We start from the raw sequence: 15378 nt of genomic DNA on the forward strand, positions 1-15378 counted from the left end.
TCACTGGGGTTAAGACCAATCATACGATGGCCTACCCCTAACCCCGCCCCTAAACCTACCCGTCACTGGGGTTAAGACCAATCATACGATGGCCTACCCCTAACCCCGCCCCTAAAACTACCCGTCACTGGGGTTAAGACCAATCATACGATGGCCTACCCCTAACCCCGCCCCTAAACCTACCCGTTAGGGCTGTAACGATTAATCGCAATTAATCAAAATTCAAAATAAAAGTTTGTGTTTACATAATAAATGTGTGTGTTTTGTGTATAATTATTTTGTATATATAAATACACACACATGCATGTATATATTTAATAAAAATGTGTTATTTATATATCAAATAGTTCTATTTATATATAATATAAATCATATAAAAATATATATGCAGTATATAAATGCAAATATTTCTCAAATATATACATGCATGTGTATGTATTTATATATACAAAATAATTATACACACACATATATTATGTAAACACAAACTTTTATTTTGAATTTTGATTAATCGCGATTAATCGTTACAGCCCTACTACCCGTCACTGGGGTTAAGACCAATCACACGATGGCCTACCCCTAACCCCGCCCCTAAACCTACCAGTCACTGGGGTTAAGACCAATCACACGATGGCCTACCCCTAACCCCGCCCCTAAACCTACCCGTCACTGGGGTTAAGACCAATCACACGATGGCCTACCCCTAACCCCGCCCCTAAACCTACCCGTAACTGGGGTTAAGACCAATCACACGATGGCCTACCCCTAACCCCGTCCCTACACCTACCCGTCACTGGGGTTAAGACCAATCACACGATGGCCTACCCCTAACCCCGCCCCTAAACCTACCCGTCACTGGGGTTTAGACCAATCATACGATGGCCTACCCCTAACCCCGCCCCTAAACCTACCCGTCACTGGGGTTGAGACCAATAATACGATGGCCTACCCCTAACCCCGCCCCTAAACCTACCCGTCACTGGGGTTAAGACCAATCACACGATGGCCTACCCCTAACCCCGCCCCTAAACCTACCCGTCACTGGGGTTAAGACCAATCATACGATGGCCTACCCCTAACCCCGCCCCTAAACCTACCCGTCACTGGGGTTAAGACCAATCACACGATGGCCTACCCCTAACCCCGCCCCTACACCTACCCGTCACTGGGGTTAAGACCAATCACACGATGGCCTACCCCTAACCCCGCCCCTACACCTACCCGTCACTGGGGTTAAGACCAATCACACGATGGCCTACCCCTAACCCCGCCCCTAAACCTACCCGTCACTGGGGTTAAGACCAATCATACGATGGCCTACCCCTAAACCCGCCCCTAAACCTGCCCCTAAACCTACCCGTCACTGGGGTTAAGACCAATCACACGATGGCCTACCCCTAACCCCGCCCCTAAACCTACCCGTCACTGGGGTTAAGACCAATCATACGATGGCCTACCCCTAACCCCGCCCCTAAACCTACCCGTCACTGGGGTTAAGACCAATCAGGGATGACTATACAGACTATACGGGACTAAAAGACACACGTGTGGTCCGGATAACCGTATAGTACCATTTAAAAAATGTAAGGATGATGCAAAAGGTCATCTGAAATCGCATAAGTAGGAACTTCATTTTAATTTGAACTTACTTTCTATGTTCTATGTAGTATTGAGCTATATATTTTTGACTGGGATGTGAAGGTTTTTAACATTATCTGCTATATTGCTGATGCTGTATCCTTTATTACATTAACCAGCATTATTTTTATAGAATAAAGTTGACTGATGAATTGTGCATTTTCATTTTTCAACTCATAAATATGTCATCACACACACACACACACACACACACACACACACACACACACACACACACACACACACACACACACAATGATGTTCATCAGTACTTGAAATCCCACGTATACTATTAAAGTTCATATTAAATCAATTCCTGTTATAGTAAATGAACTTAAAACATTACATTGGAATCAAACTTAATTTCCTAGAATCTAATCTACTTTCAAATTGTTTTAATGTATTGACTATATTATCTAAAAACAATATAACTGACATTTTGTGGTGCTGTATCACAAAATTAAAGAGTTTGACTGTAATGAACCGTAAAGAAATGTCTAATCTAATCGCATTTTTCATATAGGGGAATAAATAAACAAGATAAATTAGCCCAAATCAAATACAGTTTCTTTGAATTCGTCCAATTCTTCTTTCTGTCAGTCTAGTTAATATCCCAATTCAACATCTTGTGTCAGAGGTGTTGTTAAATAAGTACATGTGTTTGTTTGGTACTTACACTTGAAAAGAGCCACATGGCTCACAGTTATCCTCCGTTTCTTCTCAAATATGCTAAATTACATTGCACTACATCTATGTTCAAGGTTCAATGTGTTTGCTGGATATAATCATCAGTGGGTTTGGTCTCACTCACACACGTGGAAAAAGCGCGGTCATGTGATCGAGAGAGTGCGTGGTGTGCACGCGCACGCGCACGCAGTGATCAGCTGCTTTTGATCACATGACTGAATCTCTCAGCTGAGCAGCAGAACAGAAGCATGGCATCAGCACAGCAGTGAGTTTCTTGTGTTTTATTTTACTCTGGGATATTTGTTTTATTCATAATCACACAACATTATACGCATGCAGACGTGTTTACTCCTGCGCATGCGCGGAGCTCGGTGTTTACATGCAGAAGCGTTGTATTTAAGTTTTCTGGCTGATGTTTTGCAGACGTTTTTGTTTCTATGTTTGCGAATAAACGCTTGCTAGCCTATTACTTTATTGTATGTGGTGTACGTCCCTTTACAAAAATACTGTAGTAATACCATGGTACATCGGCGATGTTAGCTAAATGAATGTTGACCAATTATGTCTAAACTTTGTTTTATCACCAAAGTTTTAGGTTAAATGTATATCAAAAGTATATTTTAGGAGGTGCAATGACTAGTCATCATTTCCTTAGAAGTTTAACTCTTTTAATCGCTTTTTGCAGTTCATTTCAGTGATCCCGTGCTGTTTGTATATTACTGAAGTAACGGTACACATAACGTTAGTCTGTCAAAATGTCAATAAAACGTTGTTTAAAATACTTTATATTATAGTATATTTTATCAAATGGACTGCTTTTGACACAAAAATAACTCATATTAATGCACGGCTCGCTTGTATATTTCATTGTGATTGGTCACTTGTGGCATTCAGAGATCAAATTTGCATTGTATTAATATTATTATTATGCACATGGCGTATGTTGTTGCAGTTTTAATCTTGTTTTTTGACCACTTTTTTATGTTTAATTGATGTATCTATTAAGTATAGAAAGTATAGATGAAATCTTACTTTCAACTCAAATATTATAGTTGATGTCAATCTATTTATTTTTTAATATCCCTGTAATAAGCAGAGTAATGTGCCAGTCATCATCATAAGATAAACCCCGGCCTCTCCTCTTCACCTACTGATCTCCTACTGGGATTTATTTTGTGATAATGAACGGCTGACTGTACACTATCCCTGACATATTACTCTCTTTATCAGGATGATTTAAGCGGAGTGAGCGTTTACGAGCTGTGACCTTTGACCACATACTGTACAGACGCCCCTGATCACTGTTAATCTTTACACACTCGATCTGTGATAAAGCAGCACTTTGTCTTCCTTTTAGTCCAGTGTGATTGTAATGTTAGATATGAGAAAGTTACATCTCAGGGTCTAATCAAAATCATAATCTGTTTCTGATATGGATGGTTGAAGGGTTAGTTCGCCCAAAAATGAAAATAATCAGTTAATTGACTCACTCTTCAGCCATATGTGTATAAGACTTTCTTTCAGCCAAACACAATCAGAGTTCAATTTAAAAATATCCTGGCTCTTCCAAGCTTTATAATGGGAGTGAATGGTACCTGAGATTTTGAAGCCCAAAAAAGCACATCTATCCGTTACCGGAAGCCAGTGGTTAATTTATAAAGTTATAAATATGGTTATTTTTCTTGTACAAATGCAGAAGGCTTTTATTAACCCCTTAAAATCTCAGGTACCATTCACTCCCATTATAAAGCTTGGAAGAGCCTGGATATTTTTTAATATAACTGATTGTTTTCGGCTGAAAAAAAAAATCATTTTATTTATTAACCAGGTATTTTTTTTTCTTCTGTTTAATGCTAAATAATTTCTGAAGGACCCAATGCATCTATGATCGTGACCTAGTGAAGTTTCCTGGTTGTTTTCTATGATTGTTTATTGTGAGAAACATACTAAAGGGTTAAAAACCTTTACACAATATTATAATTTTGAATTTGGGGTTTTCATAAGCTGTAAGCCATAATGATCAAAATTATAACAAATAAAGGCTTGAAATATCTCACTTTGCATGTAATGAGTCTATATAATATATTAGTTTCACCTTTTAAGTTGAATTACTGAAATAAATTAACTTTTGCACAATATTCTAATTTTAGTATAAACAAGGCGTATATGTCAAGGCGTAATTTTCAGATTGTCAAAAAAAACTTAAAAGTATCGTCAGAGAATAATGACTTGGTTTTGATTGAGGAACAGACTTATTTACAGATTTTAGCACTGCTGTTATGAAACTTGGTAGCTTTTTTGTACTTTTTCACAGATGTGTTTACTATAGACTAGGAGAAAAGCAGCATTATGGTGTTCAAAACTTATTTTAGGCATATATGTCATGAAAAAAAATTGCTGACCAGATGTGAATATCCCTTTTTAAGTTTCAGTGTTTTTCAGTGTTTCTGGCACAGAGATCAGCAAAAAAACATCCTTCCCTGTTATCATGGGATCAGATCCAGCTCTTGCGTAACAGCTGTGTTACAGTCACAAAGATATTAATTTCATCTCTCAGCAGGTTTTTTAATCAAGATATAATCAACAATTTATACCATCTGTGTGTAAACTGAATAAGTAGAATAAAAAGACTCGTGTCACAGTGTGAATAACATGAATGTCTCTGTGTTGTCTATGACAGGAAGGCGGTGTATTGGCTGGGAAAGGACACGCTGAGGGTATCGGCCGCCCTGTTTGCAGGAAACCGAGAGCGTTTGTGTCAAGGCCTGAAAGCTGAGAAGGATCTACAGGCTGGATCTGTTGTAGTTCTTCAAGGAGGAAAACAGGAGCAGAGATACTGCACCGACACCGACGTGATCTTCAGACAGGTGCTGCACACACACATTAAGTTAAAGACGAACTATCATGCACTTTGAATGTTGATTATTTTCCTCATATTCTCCATTGTTGCGGCTCCTCTCTTCCCAGTCTGTCAGTAACGCTCTGTTTACTTCCTGTCTCTATGAAGCCCCTCCTTCTGAAAAGCACACTGTGCTCTGATTGGTCGGCTGGAGCAGTGTGTTGTGATTGGTCGATCGCTTCGAGTGTGTTTGTGAAATGTCTCGCCCCGTTTTAACACACTACTAACTAGGGCTGAACGATTTTGGAAAATAATCTAATTGCGATTATTTTTTACCAATATTGCGATTGCGATTTAATATGCGATTATTTTTTAAGCTCTTTATCTATTATATTATTCAACAAACACAAGCAATAAATCATTGTAAAATATGGGTGGGAATCTTTAGGCACCTCATGAGCCTAAAGAGAAAGAGCCTCAGTTTTTTTTTTTTATTAATGAATCTTATTAATAAACTTTAAATATTTATTTAATTACATATGTAATTATAAGTAGGCTACTTTTAAAAATAATTACACATTAAAAAACAAAATGAATACAGTTACATGTTAATAATTTTAAATAGGCTATATAAACGAATAGCTTCAAAACATAAAAGTTATCAATAACAAAGAGGGGAAAAAACATTACAAGCAATAAACAAAGAGTGCTTTCAGTATTTAATAGTCTGAATGTTTTCCATTCAAGAGCTGTGATTAAGTGATTTTTCTTTCTCAGTTTAGAGACGATACGCTGCTTCACACTAATGCACAGATCTCTTTTGAAATATAAGATGTGGTTTGTCCTGTCTGTTTAATAACTTAAGACATAACTAACTGTTTACATTAATTTCGCATCATAAACGCATTTTGAGATGCAAGTAGGCTAACCACGTAGACAGAGTCGCTCACGGCCGTGTGTGAGAGCGCTCTTCACAAAGCGGCCGTGAGTATTTGAAATTGAAAGCAGCTTCTGTCGATGGTTTTCATGTTTTTATTTTTAATATATAAGCCAACTGCATTCCAAAAGACATATGATGCCTTTATAGAGCATTTGTAAGGAAAATACCGGCGGGCGAGACCGAGCACTACTAGAGCAACATCAAGCAAAGTGCGCGTATTTCACAGCGAGTGCCATGATCTTCTAGTCAGTGCAATGAAGCCCGCGAATGTCCAATTCGCTTCAACTTTTCCAAACTGTATGAAAGAGAAACTGATTAAACAAACTGTTCTTTCCTGTAGCCTATGCCAGGCCTATATGCGTAGCGTAACAAGATGCTTCATCTGCAGTGCAGATTGCTTTACTATCGCGTGTCACGTGACCAGAGAGTAATCGCAGCTTTTGCGATTACAAAATCGCGTTTCATCATATCGCGATATTATCGCAAATGCAATTAATCGTTCAGCCCTACTACTAACTAACTCAACCAGGCCACGGCCCTTTATTCTGTGTATGAATTATTATAATGAGGAATATTGTGACGTGTTCGTTCCCGGAAGAAACTCAAGACTACAATGAGTTCAGAAACACTGAACTTAAGTCCTTAAACACTCGTTTTTTGGGGTCGACAGCTTATACAAACGTATTTCTGGGTTTCTTAGCTTGTTTGCTGGACACCTCGTCACACAGCAGCTTTTAGGCATTTTTCTGTCTTCAGTTAGAAGCAAGAAATGACAAGGAGGAGCCTCTCGCAATGCAAAGTCAATGGAGACGGTTGGATTGCCCCCCGATCTCCGATTGCCCCCCAATCTCCACCCCCTGATCCCTAAACACACCCCTAACCTCCCAGTGTCCACCCCCTGATCCCTAACCCCACCCCTAACCTCCCAATCTCCACCCCCTGATCCCTAAACCTCACCCCTAACCTTCCAATCTCCACCCCCTGATCCCTAAACCCCACCCCTAACCTCCCAATCTCCACCCCCTGATCCCTAAACCTCACCCCTAACCTCCCAATCTCCACCCCCTGATCCCTAAACCCCACCCCTAACCTCCCAATCTCCACCCCCTGATCCCTAAACCTCACCCCTAACCTCCCAATCTCCACCCCCTGATCCCTAAACACACCCCTAACCTCCCAATCTCCACCCCCTGATCCCTAAACACACCCCTAACCTCCCAATCTCCACCCCCTGATCCCTAAACCTCACCCCTAACCTTCCAATCTCCACCCCCTGATCCCTAAACCCCACCCCTAACCTCCCAATCTCCACCCCCTGATCCCTAAACCCCACCCCTAACCTCCCAATCTCCACCCCCTGATCCCTAAACCTCACCCCTAACCTCCCAATCTCCACCCCCTGATCCCTAAACCTCACCCCTAACCTCCCAATCTCCACCCCCTGATCCCTAAACCTCACCCCTAACCTCCCAATCTCCACCCCCTGATCCCTAAACCCCACCCCTAACCTCCCAATCTCCACCCCCTGATCCCTAAACACACCCCTAACCTCCCAATCTCCACCCCCTGATCCCTAAACCCCACCCCTAACCTTCCAATCTCCACCCCCTGATCCATAAACACACCCCTAACCTCCCAATCTCCACCCCCTGATCCCTAAACCCCACCCCTAAACCTCCCAATCTCCACCCCCTGATCCCTAACCCCACCCCTAAACCTCCCAATCTCCACCCCCTGATCCCTAACCCCACCCCTAAACCTCCCAGTCTCCACCCCCTGATCCCTAAACCCCACCCCTAAACCTCCCAATCTCCACCCCCTGATCCCTAACCCCACCCCTAAACCTCCCAGTCTCCACCCCCTGATCCCTAAACACACCCCTAAACCTCCCAACCTCCACCCCCTGATCCCTAACCCCACCCCTAAACCTCCCAATCTCCACCCCCTGATCCCTAACCCCACCCCTAAACCTCCCAATCTCCACCCCCTGATCCCTAACCCCACCCCTAAACCTCCCAATCTCCACCCCCTGATCCCTAACCCCACCCCTAAACCTCCCAGTCTCCACCCCCTGATCCCTAAACACCACCCCTAAACCTCCCAATCTCCACCCCCTGATCCCTAACCCCACCCCTAAACCTCCCAGTCTCCACCCCCTGATCCCTAAACACACCCCTAAACCTCCCAACCTCCACCCCCTGATCCCTAACCCCACCCCTAAACCTCCCAGTCTCCACCCCTTATATCTGGATCTAACTCCGCCCCCTGGATCTCGTGTTCAGCAGTGCGGTGCTGCTGGGTTTTCATGCATCCCCACACAAACACTGCATGCGTCGTGCATTGAGGAGAAACATCTCGATGACTCGACAGTTTTGTTTCTAAATGATTATTGAGTGTTCGTCTCCCCGTTATAATTGTTCATAAGTGGTGCTCTTGTTTATGTTATGCTAAATGGTAATTTGTGTTGGCAGGAGGCGTGTGAGTTCAGAGTTTGGGTGTTTGATAGAGCCTCGTAATTTACTGCATTTGCATAAGTTGATTGAACATAATGAGGAGCGTGTTTCTCATTCATTAGCTACAAAAACCTCCACATCCAGTGTTGTTTGGCAGAGATCTCATGGAACGAGTCTTTGCGATTTTGTTGTGATGTTTATTACTTAAGGGCTTCCTGCTTTCATCGTATTTTAACTGTAAATTATTCATAGCCATTAATTTGCTTGTCTTGTGTTGTAGTTTTCTTCTTCTTTTTGAAGTGTTAACTTGCACATTTCTAATTTGAATCAAGTTCAAGGCACATGTCGGATTGCGCGTGGTTTCTGCTCGTTAATAAGTGTGTGTGAAGTTGCACATGTCCTGCGGTGCTTTTATTGTCCCGCTCCATTACACGATCCGCACAGAACGCATGCACAGGGAGATCGGGAACTCAGTAATGCACTCAAGACAATAACATCACAAATGAATCATCCTCTGTGGACGAGATACTCGGTTATCTGATCGGCCGACAGAAGATTGAATAAGAACGGCCTGCTTTTTATTCATAAGTGTGAATTTGAATTAAATTGGCCACAACCCACAGCATGTCGAATCGCAGTGATACAAGAAGACACATTTACTCAAATGCAATTCAAAGAAATGCAACACGGTCACACACCAGAGGAGATGCATTAGCCAAACACAAGCTTTGCAGCAAAAAAAAAAGAAGCATATTAATAATCAACAGTTTATTTATCTATAAACCAATGCACTTGCACACTGACTCACAAAAAAGCCAAAAATAAATATAATTCCTTCTATTGAATTGATTTTCTCCTCTTCTGTAGCTTGCGTCCTAAACTAGTTGTGTTATAAACCTGGCATTTTACTGTATATTACAAATATTATTATTATTATTAGCTCTGTGAAAAATTCCTCTTTTGTAAGTTGCTTTGGATAGAAGCATCTGCTACTGTTTATTTATGATTTAAATGTATCCTTTTAAATGATTTATGATATAATCAAGATTAATCGCATCTAACATAGTTGGTGTTTATATAATATATGTGTGTATACATGTATGTTTGTGTATATTATATGTGTGTGCGTGTCTGTTTGTGTGTATACATGCAAACATATATATGCATACGTGTGTGTGTGTGTGTGTGTGCGCGCATGTCTGTCTGTGTATATACATGCAAACATATATATATATATAATGTATAATATAAATATGTGTGTACATGCATACGTACACATATATTATATAAACACAACATATTATATTAGATGCAATTAACCGATTTAACAACACTAATATTTAGTGTTTTATTTATTAATATCTGGAAATGTTTATACATTTTTGAAAATGTTAAAAATGCTCATATCTACACTTACAGCACTTATATGGCTTTCTCTGAAATTAATTTGGTTCTACTCAACTTTTATTGAATTTGTTAGTTCAGATTCTCTTCAAGCTGTCGCTCAGCCATGACAATATCAAAACTGTAGTCGATGTCAATGTCCACGATAGCTAATGATAAAAATGCATTGTGTGCAATATGTTGCATTATGAATCGCATTCTGTTAAATGTCGTAGCACAGCAATGCATGTAATCACGCTTGCACAGTTGAGTGTTTGCATGTTTCAGGCCCAATGCACAAACAATATCTCCAGTTTGAGTCAGCCGTGGCATTATTAACCACTTGTATCAATAACACTGGAGACTCGTTTCAGGAACACAGTCCATAGAAACACAGTTGCACACGTGTATGAATGGAAATGAGCCACTTGATGCTGTATAGTTGTGTGGGAGTTCGGTTTGCTCTTCATTATGTTCATAAGAGGTTCTCTCACTGAGTCACGTGTGTTGTTCTGCAGGAGTCATTCTTCCACTGGACCTTCGGTGTGACCGAGGCCGATTGCTTAGGCGCCATCGACGTCGACTCCAAGAAGTCCCTCCTGTTTGTTCCCAAGCTGCCGGAGAGCTACGCCACGTGGATGGGCGAGTGAGTGACTCTCTCTGACGAGTGAACTCTGGTGTGCATGTGTAATGTTCATGAAGTCTGAATGCTCACTGACGTCTGTTAATATGATTGCTTTGAGATTCTCTGGAGTCAGCAAAAGTTTAATACATAGGTGACATGCTGTTGAACACACACACACACACACACACACGCACGTGTGTGAAGTGAAACTCGAAAAATTAGAATATCGTGCAAAAGGTTTTTTAAAAATAAATAAATTGTGCATTTATTTCAGTAATTCAACTATTCTAATTTTGAATTTGGGGTTTTCATAAGCTGTAAGCCATAATTATCAAAATAATAACAAATGAAGGCTTGAAATATCTCACTTTGCATGTAATGAGTCTATATAATATATTAGTTTCACCTTTTAAGTTGAACTACTGAATAAATGAACTTTTGCACCATCTTCTAATTTTTCTCAAGTTTCACATGTATGTATGTATGTATATATATAAAGTGTGTGTGTATACATTTGTCTACTAAAATATGAAGCAGCACAACTGTTTTCAACATTGATAATAATCATAAATGTGTCTTGAGCATCAGATCATCATATTATACTGATTTCTGGAGGATCATGTGACACTGAAGACTGGAGTAATGATGCTGAACGTACAGCTTTGATCACAGGAATAAATTACACTTACAATATATAACAATAGACAACAGTTATTTTCAAATTTTTTGTGTTTTTACTATATTTTTGATCAAATAAATGCAGCCTTGTTGAGCATAAAATAATTTTTTTTATGAAATTAATTCAAACTTTTGACCAGTTTTTGATCTATACACAAACTTTTGATTATATAAATAACCCGTCCACATTGCATTGTAATATTAACAGAAACGTCCTCCCCCAACGCTCCTCATACTGTGCGCTGAGGACCCGTAGCGCCGGCGTTATGATGTGCCATTGAAGCATCAGAGATCGGCTTCGAGGCGGACAGTCAGAGTTTGCTGTCGAGCTTTGAAATCAGCTCGCTTTCTAAACCTTTCTTTCAAAGGTGCTGCGTACACTCTCTTCCTTTTCATGCTGGATGAGCCGGCGGAGCGCGTACAGTTCCTCTGATGAGTTTGTACCGGGTCGGGTCAGCGGCTTGTTTTTGCGGCTGCTTTGATCAGTGACCCGACATTCAATTCCCGATGTTGTTCTCCGTATTACAGTGTTTCTGGATGTCGTGATGAGCACTGTTCATAACGTAAACCTACAAATGAGATAGATTACATCGGGTTAATGCAATTATGTTTATTTAACAGCTTAATGCATAATTAATGACATAATTGGTGTTATCGCTATCACTCATACTGGAGTTAATGATTTGCTCAAACCCCTGACCTTTAAAGCGGTGTTTGATCATGATTTGACTTTTCTAACTGTAGTTAGTGTGTAATGTTGCTGTTTGATCATAAACAACATCTGCAAAGTTACAACGCTCAAAGTTCAAAGTAAAGGGAGATATTTGCTTTTAAAGAAATAGTTTTTTAAGGACTACAACAAACGGCTGGTAGGAACTACACGACATTCCTCCCGGGTTAGTGACATCACCAACCCTAGAATTTACATAAACCCCGCCCCCTGAACACGATTTATAGATTATCATGACAGAATATGCTAATCAATGACTAGAAGATAACTACACATAAGCTTCATAAATTCATCAACTAACCATTCAGAAATGTCCTGTTCTTCTACATGTTGTCACTTCTTCTTGAGTCTCTCCATCATTGTCTGACTCCAGTTTGAACATAAAAGCCTAAAAGTTTTTACAAATTTTAGTGCGTGTGTGTGTGTGAGGTCAAAGTACACAAGCTCTTGAAGCTCCGCCCCCTGTGCCGGGAGCATCAGCTCATTTGCATTTAAAGGGACAGACACAAAACGGTGTGTTTTTGCTCACCCTCAAAAAGTGACGATTTTAACATGATATATAAAAATATCTGTGGGGTATTTTGAGCTAAAACTTCACACACACACTATGGGACATCAGAGACTTATTTTACATCTTGTGAACAGGGCCTTACACCCCCCCTTTAACATTACCCTTCAGCCTGACACGCGTCCTTCACTGTTTGTGCTACAGACGGGAATGATTGCTTAATTCATGCTGAAGTATTCCTCATTCTTTTTCTCCATAGGGATTTAAAAAATTCATTAGTAAAGCGTTCTGAGCCTTGAACCAAACAAGCCAGCTCTCAGATGAACCACAGCGTTACACGTTAATACACATTGTTGCATAACGAGGGAATGAATTAACTACTCATCCGATTAATCACTGTGGATGATCTACAGTACTCAGATCAGCCATTACAATCAAATAAAAGAAAAAGTAATTGATGAGTTTCACAACAAAAAGGTGTTTAATAGAAAATATTCAGATATAGACAGTAGGTTTAGATCACTCGATTACATAATTTGCTGTATAAAGTTGTTTCTTGTTTATCTCTTTTCAGGTTTGTTGGTAGTTTAGTCCTTATTGAGCAATTAAACACTGTTTTCTAAAAACAAGGCTAAAACCACACAGATTGAAAAGTTTGGGGTCAGTTAAATTGTAGTGTTTCTGAGAAATTATTATATTATTATACCTTTTATTTAACCAGGGGGCTGTTCCATAAAAGCCGCTTAAAAAAGCGGGGATTAAAGTCCAAAACCCGACTTGAATAAACCTAACAAATAAGTTGGGGCTAAAGCGGTTTCATAAAAGGTAATTCAAGTTCACGCAATCCCACTAATTTGATCCAGGTTTATCTAGTCTAGATAACTGCGTGTGCACGCGTTTCTTAACCAGCCCTGGAGGTCGATCATAGATCAAATCGATCCACCATCAAACTGCATATATTTTGTGCTGTTTTATGCGTTTAAGACATGGTTTTTGCTAAACTTACATTTCACAGGAATATTCTCCATCTGAAAATCTTAGAAAGTCGTGCAAATAGTTCCATTTTGCTGTAAACTTCACATTGAATGAGCGCTGCTGCGCGCATGCGCGCCAAATCGGAGCGCAATAATTCTGACTAATATACATTTTGCTTGGAAAATGAATAGGCTATGCGATATTTTATAACACCAGAAATATCTTCTAATTATAATAATTTATCTTTAGGATGTTGGATCAGTTGCAGTGAACTTATATCTCATTAAACTCATATATTTTATACTTATAATAAAAATGAACAGAAGTAGGCCTAATTCAGGGAAGACATTTTTAAGAAACCAAATATAATAACGATACAAAATATAGTTTTGAGTTTAGGACCTAAGCTACTTAAAAAAGATGACTTATTTAATTAGAATGCTGAGAATTACAGCTTTTAAAGCAATCTTTTTTTTTTTTTTTGGAGAAAGCAAGAATGTTTGGTTAGATTTAGTTTATACAGTGCATTATGGAGAGGATAACATGAAATTAAGAGCAAAAGTATACATTTTGAAAAGATATGTGCAACTCTAAAATCAAAGAATATTCCATAAAATAAAGGAATACATATTAGCCTATAACTAAATAACCTTCCCTCCCTAGTTATTTGTTATTTTATTTATTTACTTATTTAATATTTAAATAATATTACTTTAATAACTTATTATGAATTATGTGTCATTATAAGAGTTTGATATAAATATGTGAATGTTTGATTTTTTTCCATTTTTTTCATATGTAAAAGTGTCTAACTATGTAGGCTACTTAATGGTTGTTGTTCTAATTGTTTTTATGTGTTGGTGGGTATTATCACAAAAGAAAAAAGTAGAAGGAAAAATAAGATTTATTGGGGGGAAATAGTATGTCTTTAAAGGAACTGTCCATTTGTATAATTGTGTTAAATGTATTTGAATTGAAAGACATAAAGTACATAAAATATATATATATATATATATATATATGCTAAAATATTGGTTGTTGGACATTAGATGTGCCTTATTTAGAATTTTAAACCTACAATTTAGTGTATTTTTAGGATAATAACTGTAAAGGGACTATTGTAATGGGGTAAATCAAGTGTAGGTTAATACAATTACTAAGCTCAGATTCATCTTAATTCATCTTTTGTAATGATTTCTTTTAAATGTTGTGTTTCATAAATTTTTAAAACTATCTAATTAAATAACAAAACATTCAGCCAGTAAGAAAAGAAAACCTGTAGGATATAGCCTATATATATATATATATATATATATATATATATATATATATATATATATATATATATATATATATATATATATATATATATATATATAAACCCCGACATATATATGTTTTTAGGTCTATATTGTCTAATTTATCATTGTAGCCTTAAGTTGATTTTCTTTACTGTATATTTATTTTTGGACTTATAGTGGTTAATAAAGTCAAATAATGGAATGAGAGATTGTCAGTAATTGTGTTCCTATTGGTCAGTGTTAGAGGATCTGTGCAACAACTGAGGCTTAGCCTGACAGTTAGCCTGCCCTGGACCAGGCTAGTTTCCCAGCATAAGTTGCCAGGGTAACTGAGTTTGAACTATTTTAAGTTTGCTTTATGAAACAGAATCAACCGACAATAAGTCTGACTAACCAAAATAAGTCTGGCTTATACTCTAATCTTGGTTTATGGAACAGCCCCCAGGAGGTCCCATTGAGATTCAAAATCTCTTTTACAAGAGAGACCTGGCCAAGGTAACAGCCAAATCACAACAAATGCATACATAACAAACACCAAATCACATTTTCACGATAAAAGAAGTACAAAATGTTAAAAAAATATAAAAACACAATGAGACTCAAGAAAAACAAGAACATGTC

The 15378-nt window shown here is 38.7% G+C and overlaps 1 protein-coding gene across 1 annotated transcript in view; it reads left to right on the top strand.

The window, feature by feature from the left end:
- The first annotated feature begins 1929 nt into the window (after positions 1 to 1929).
- pepd (peptidase D) overlaps positions 1930 to 15378 on the top strand; it is a 93094-nt gene continuing 79645 nt past the window's right edge. Inside the window, exons 1-3 of the mRNA XM_079620185.1 lie at positions 1930 to 2590; positions 5006 to 5192; positions 10459 to 10586. Of these exons, the coding sequence (XP_079476311.1) occupies positions 2574 to 2590; positions 5006 to 5192; positions 10459 to 10586 (332 nt within the window). The 5' untranslated portion in view covers positions 1930 to 2573. The remainder of the gene's footprint in view (positions 2591 to 5005; positions 5193 to 10458; positions 10587 to 15378) is intronic.

This window comes from Phoxinus phoxinus (assembly GCF_949152265.1).
Source record: "Phoxinus phoxinus genome assembly, chromosome: 8".
Taxonomy (NCBI): Eukaryota; Metazoa; Chordata; class Actinopteri; order Cypriniformes; family Leuciscidae; genus Phoxinus; species Phoxinus phoxinus.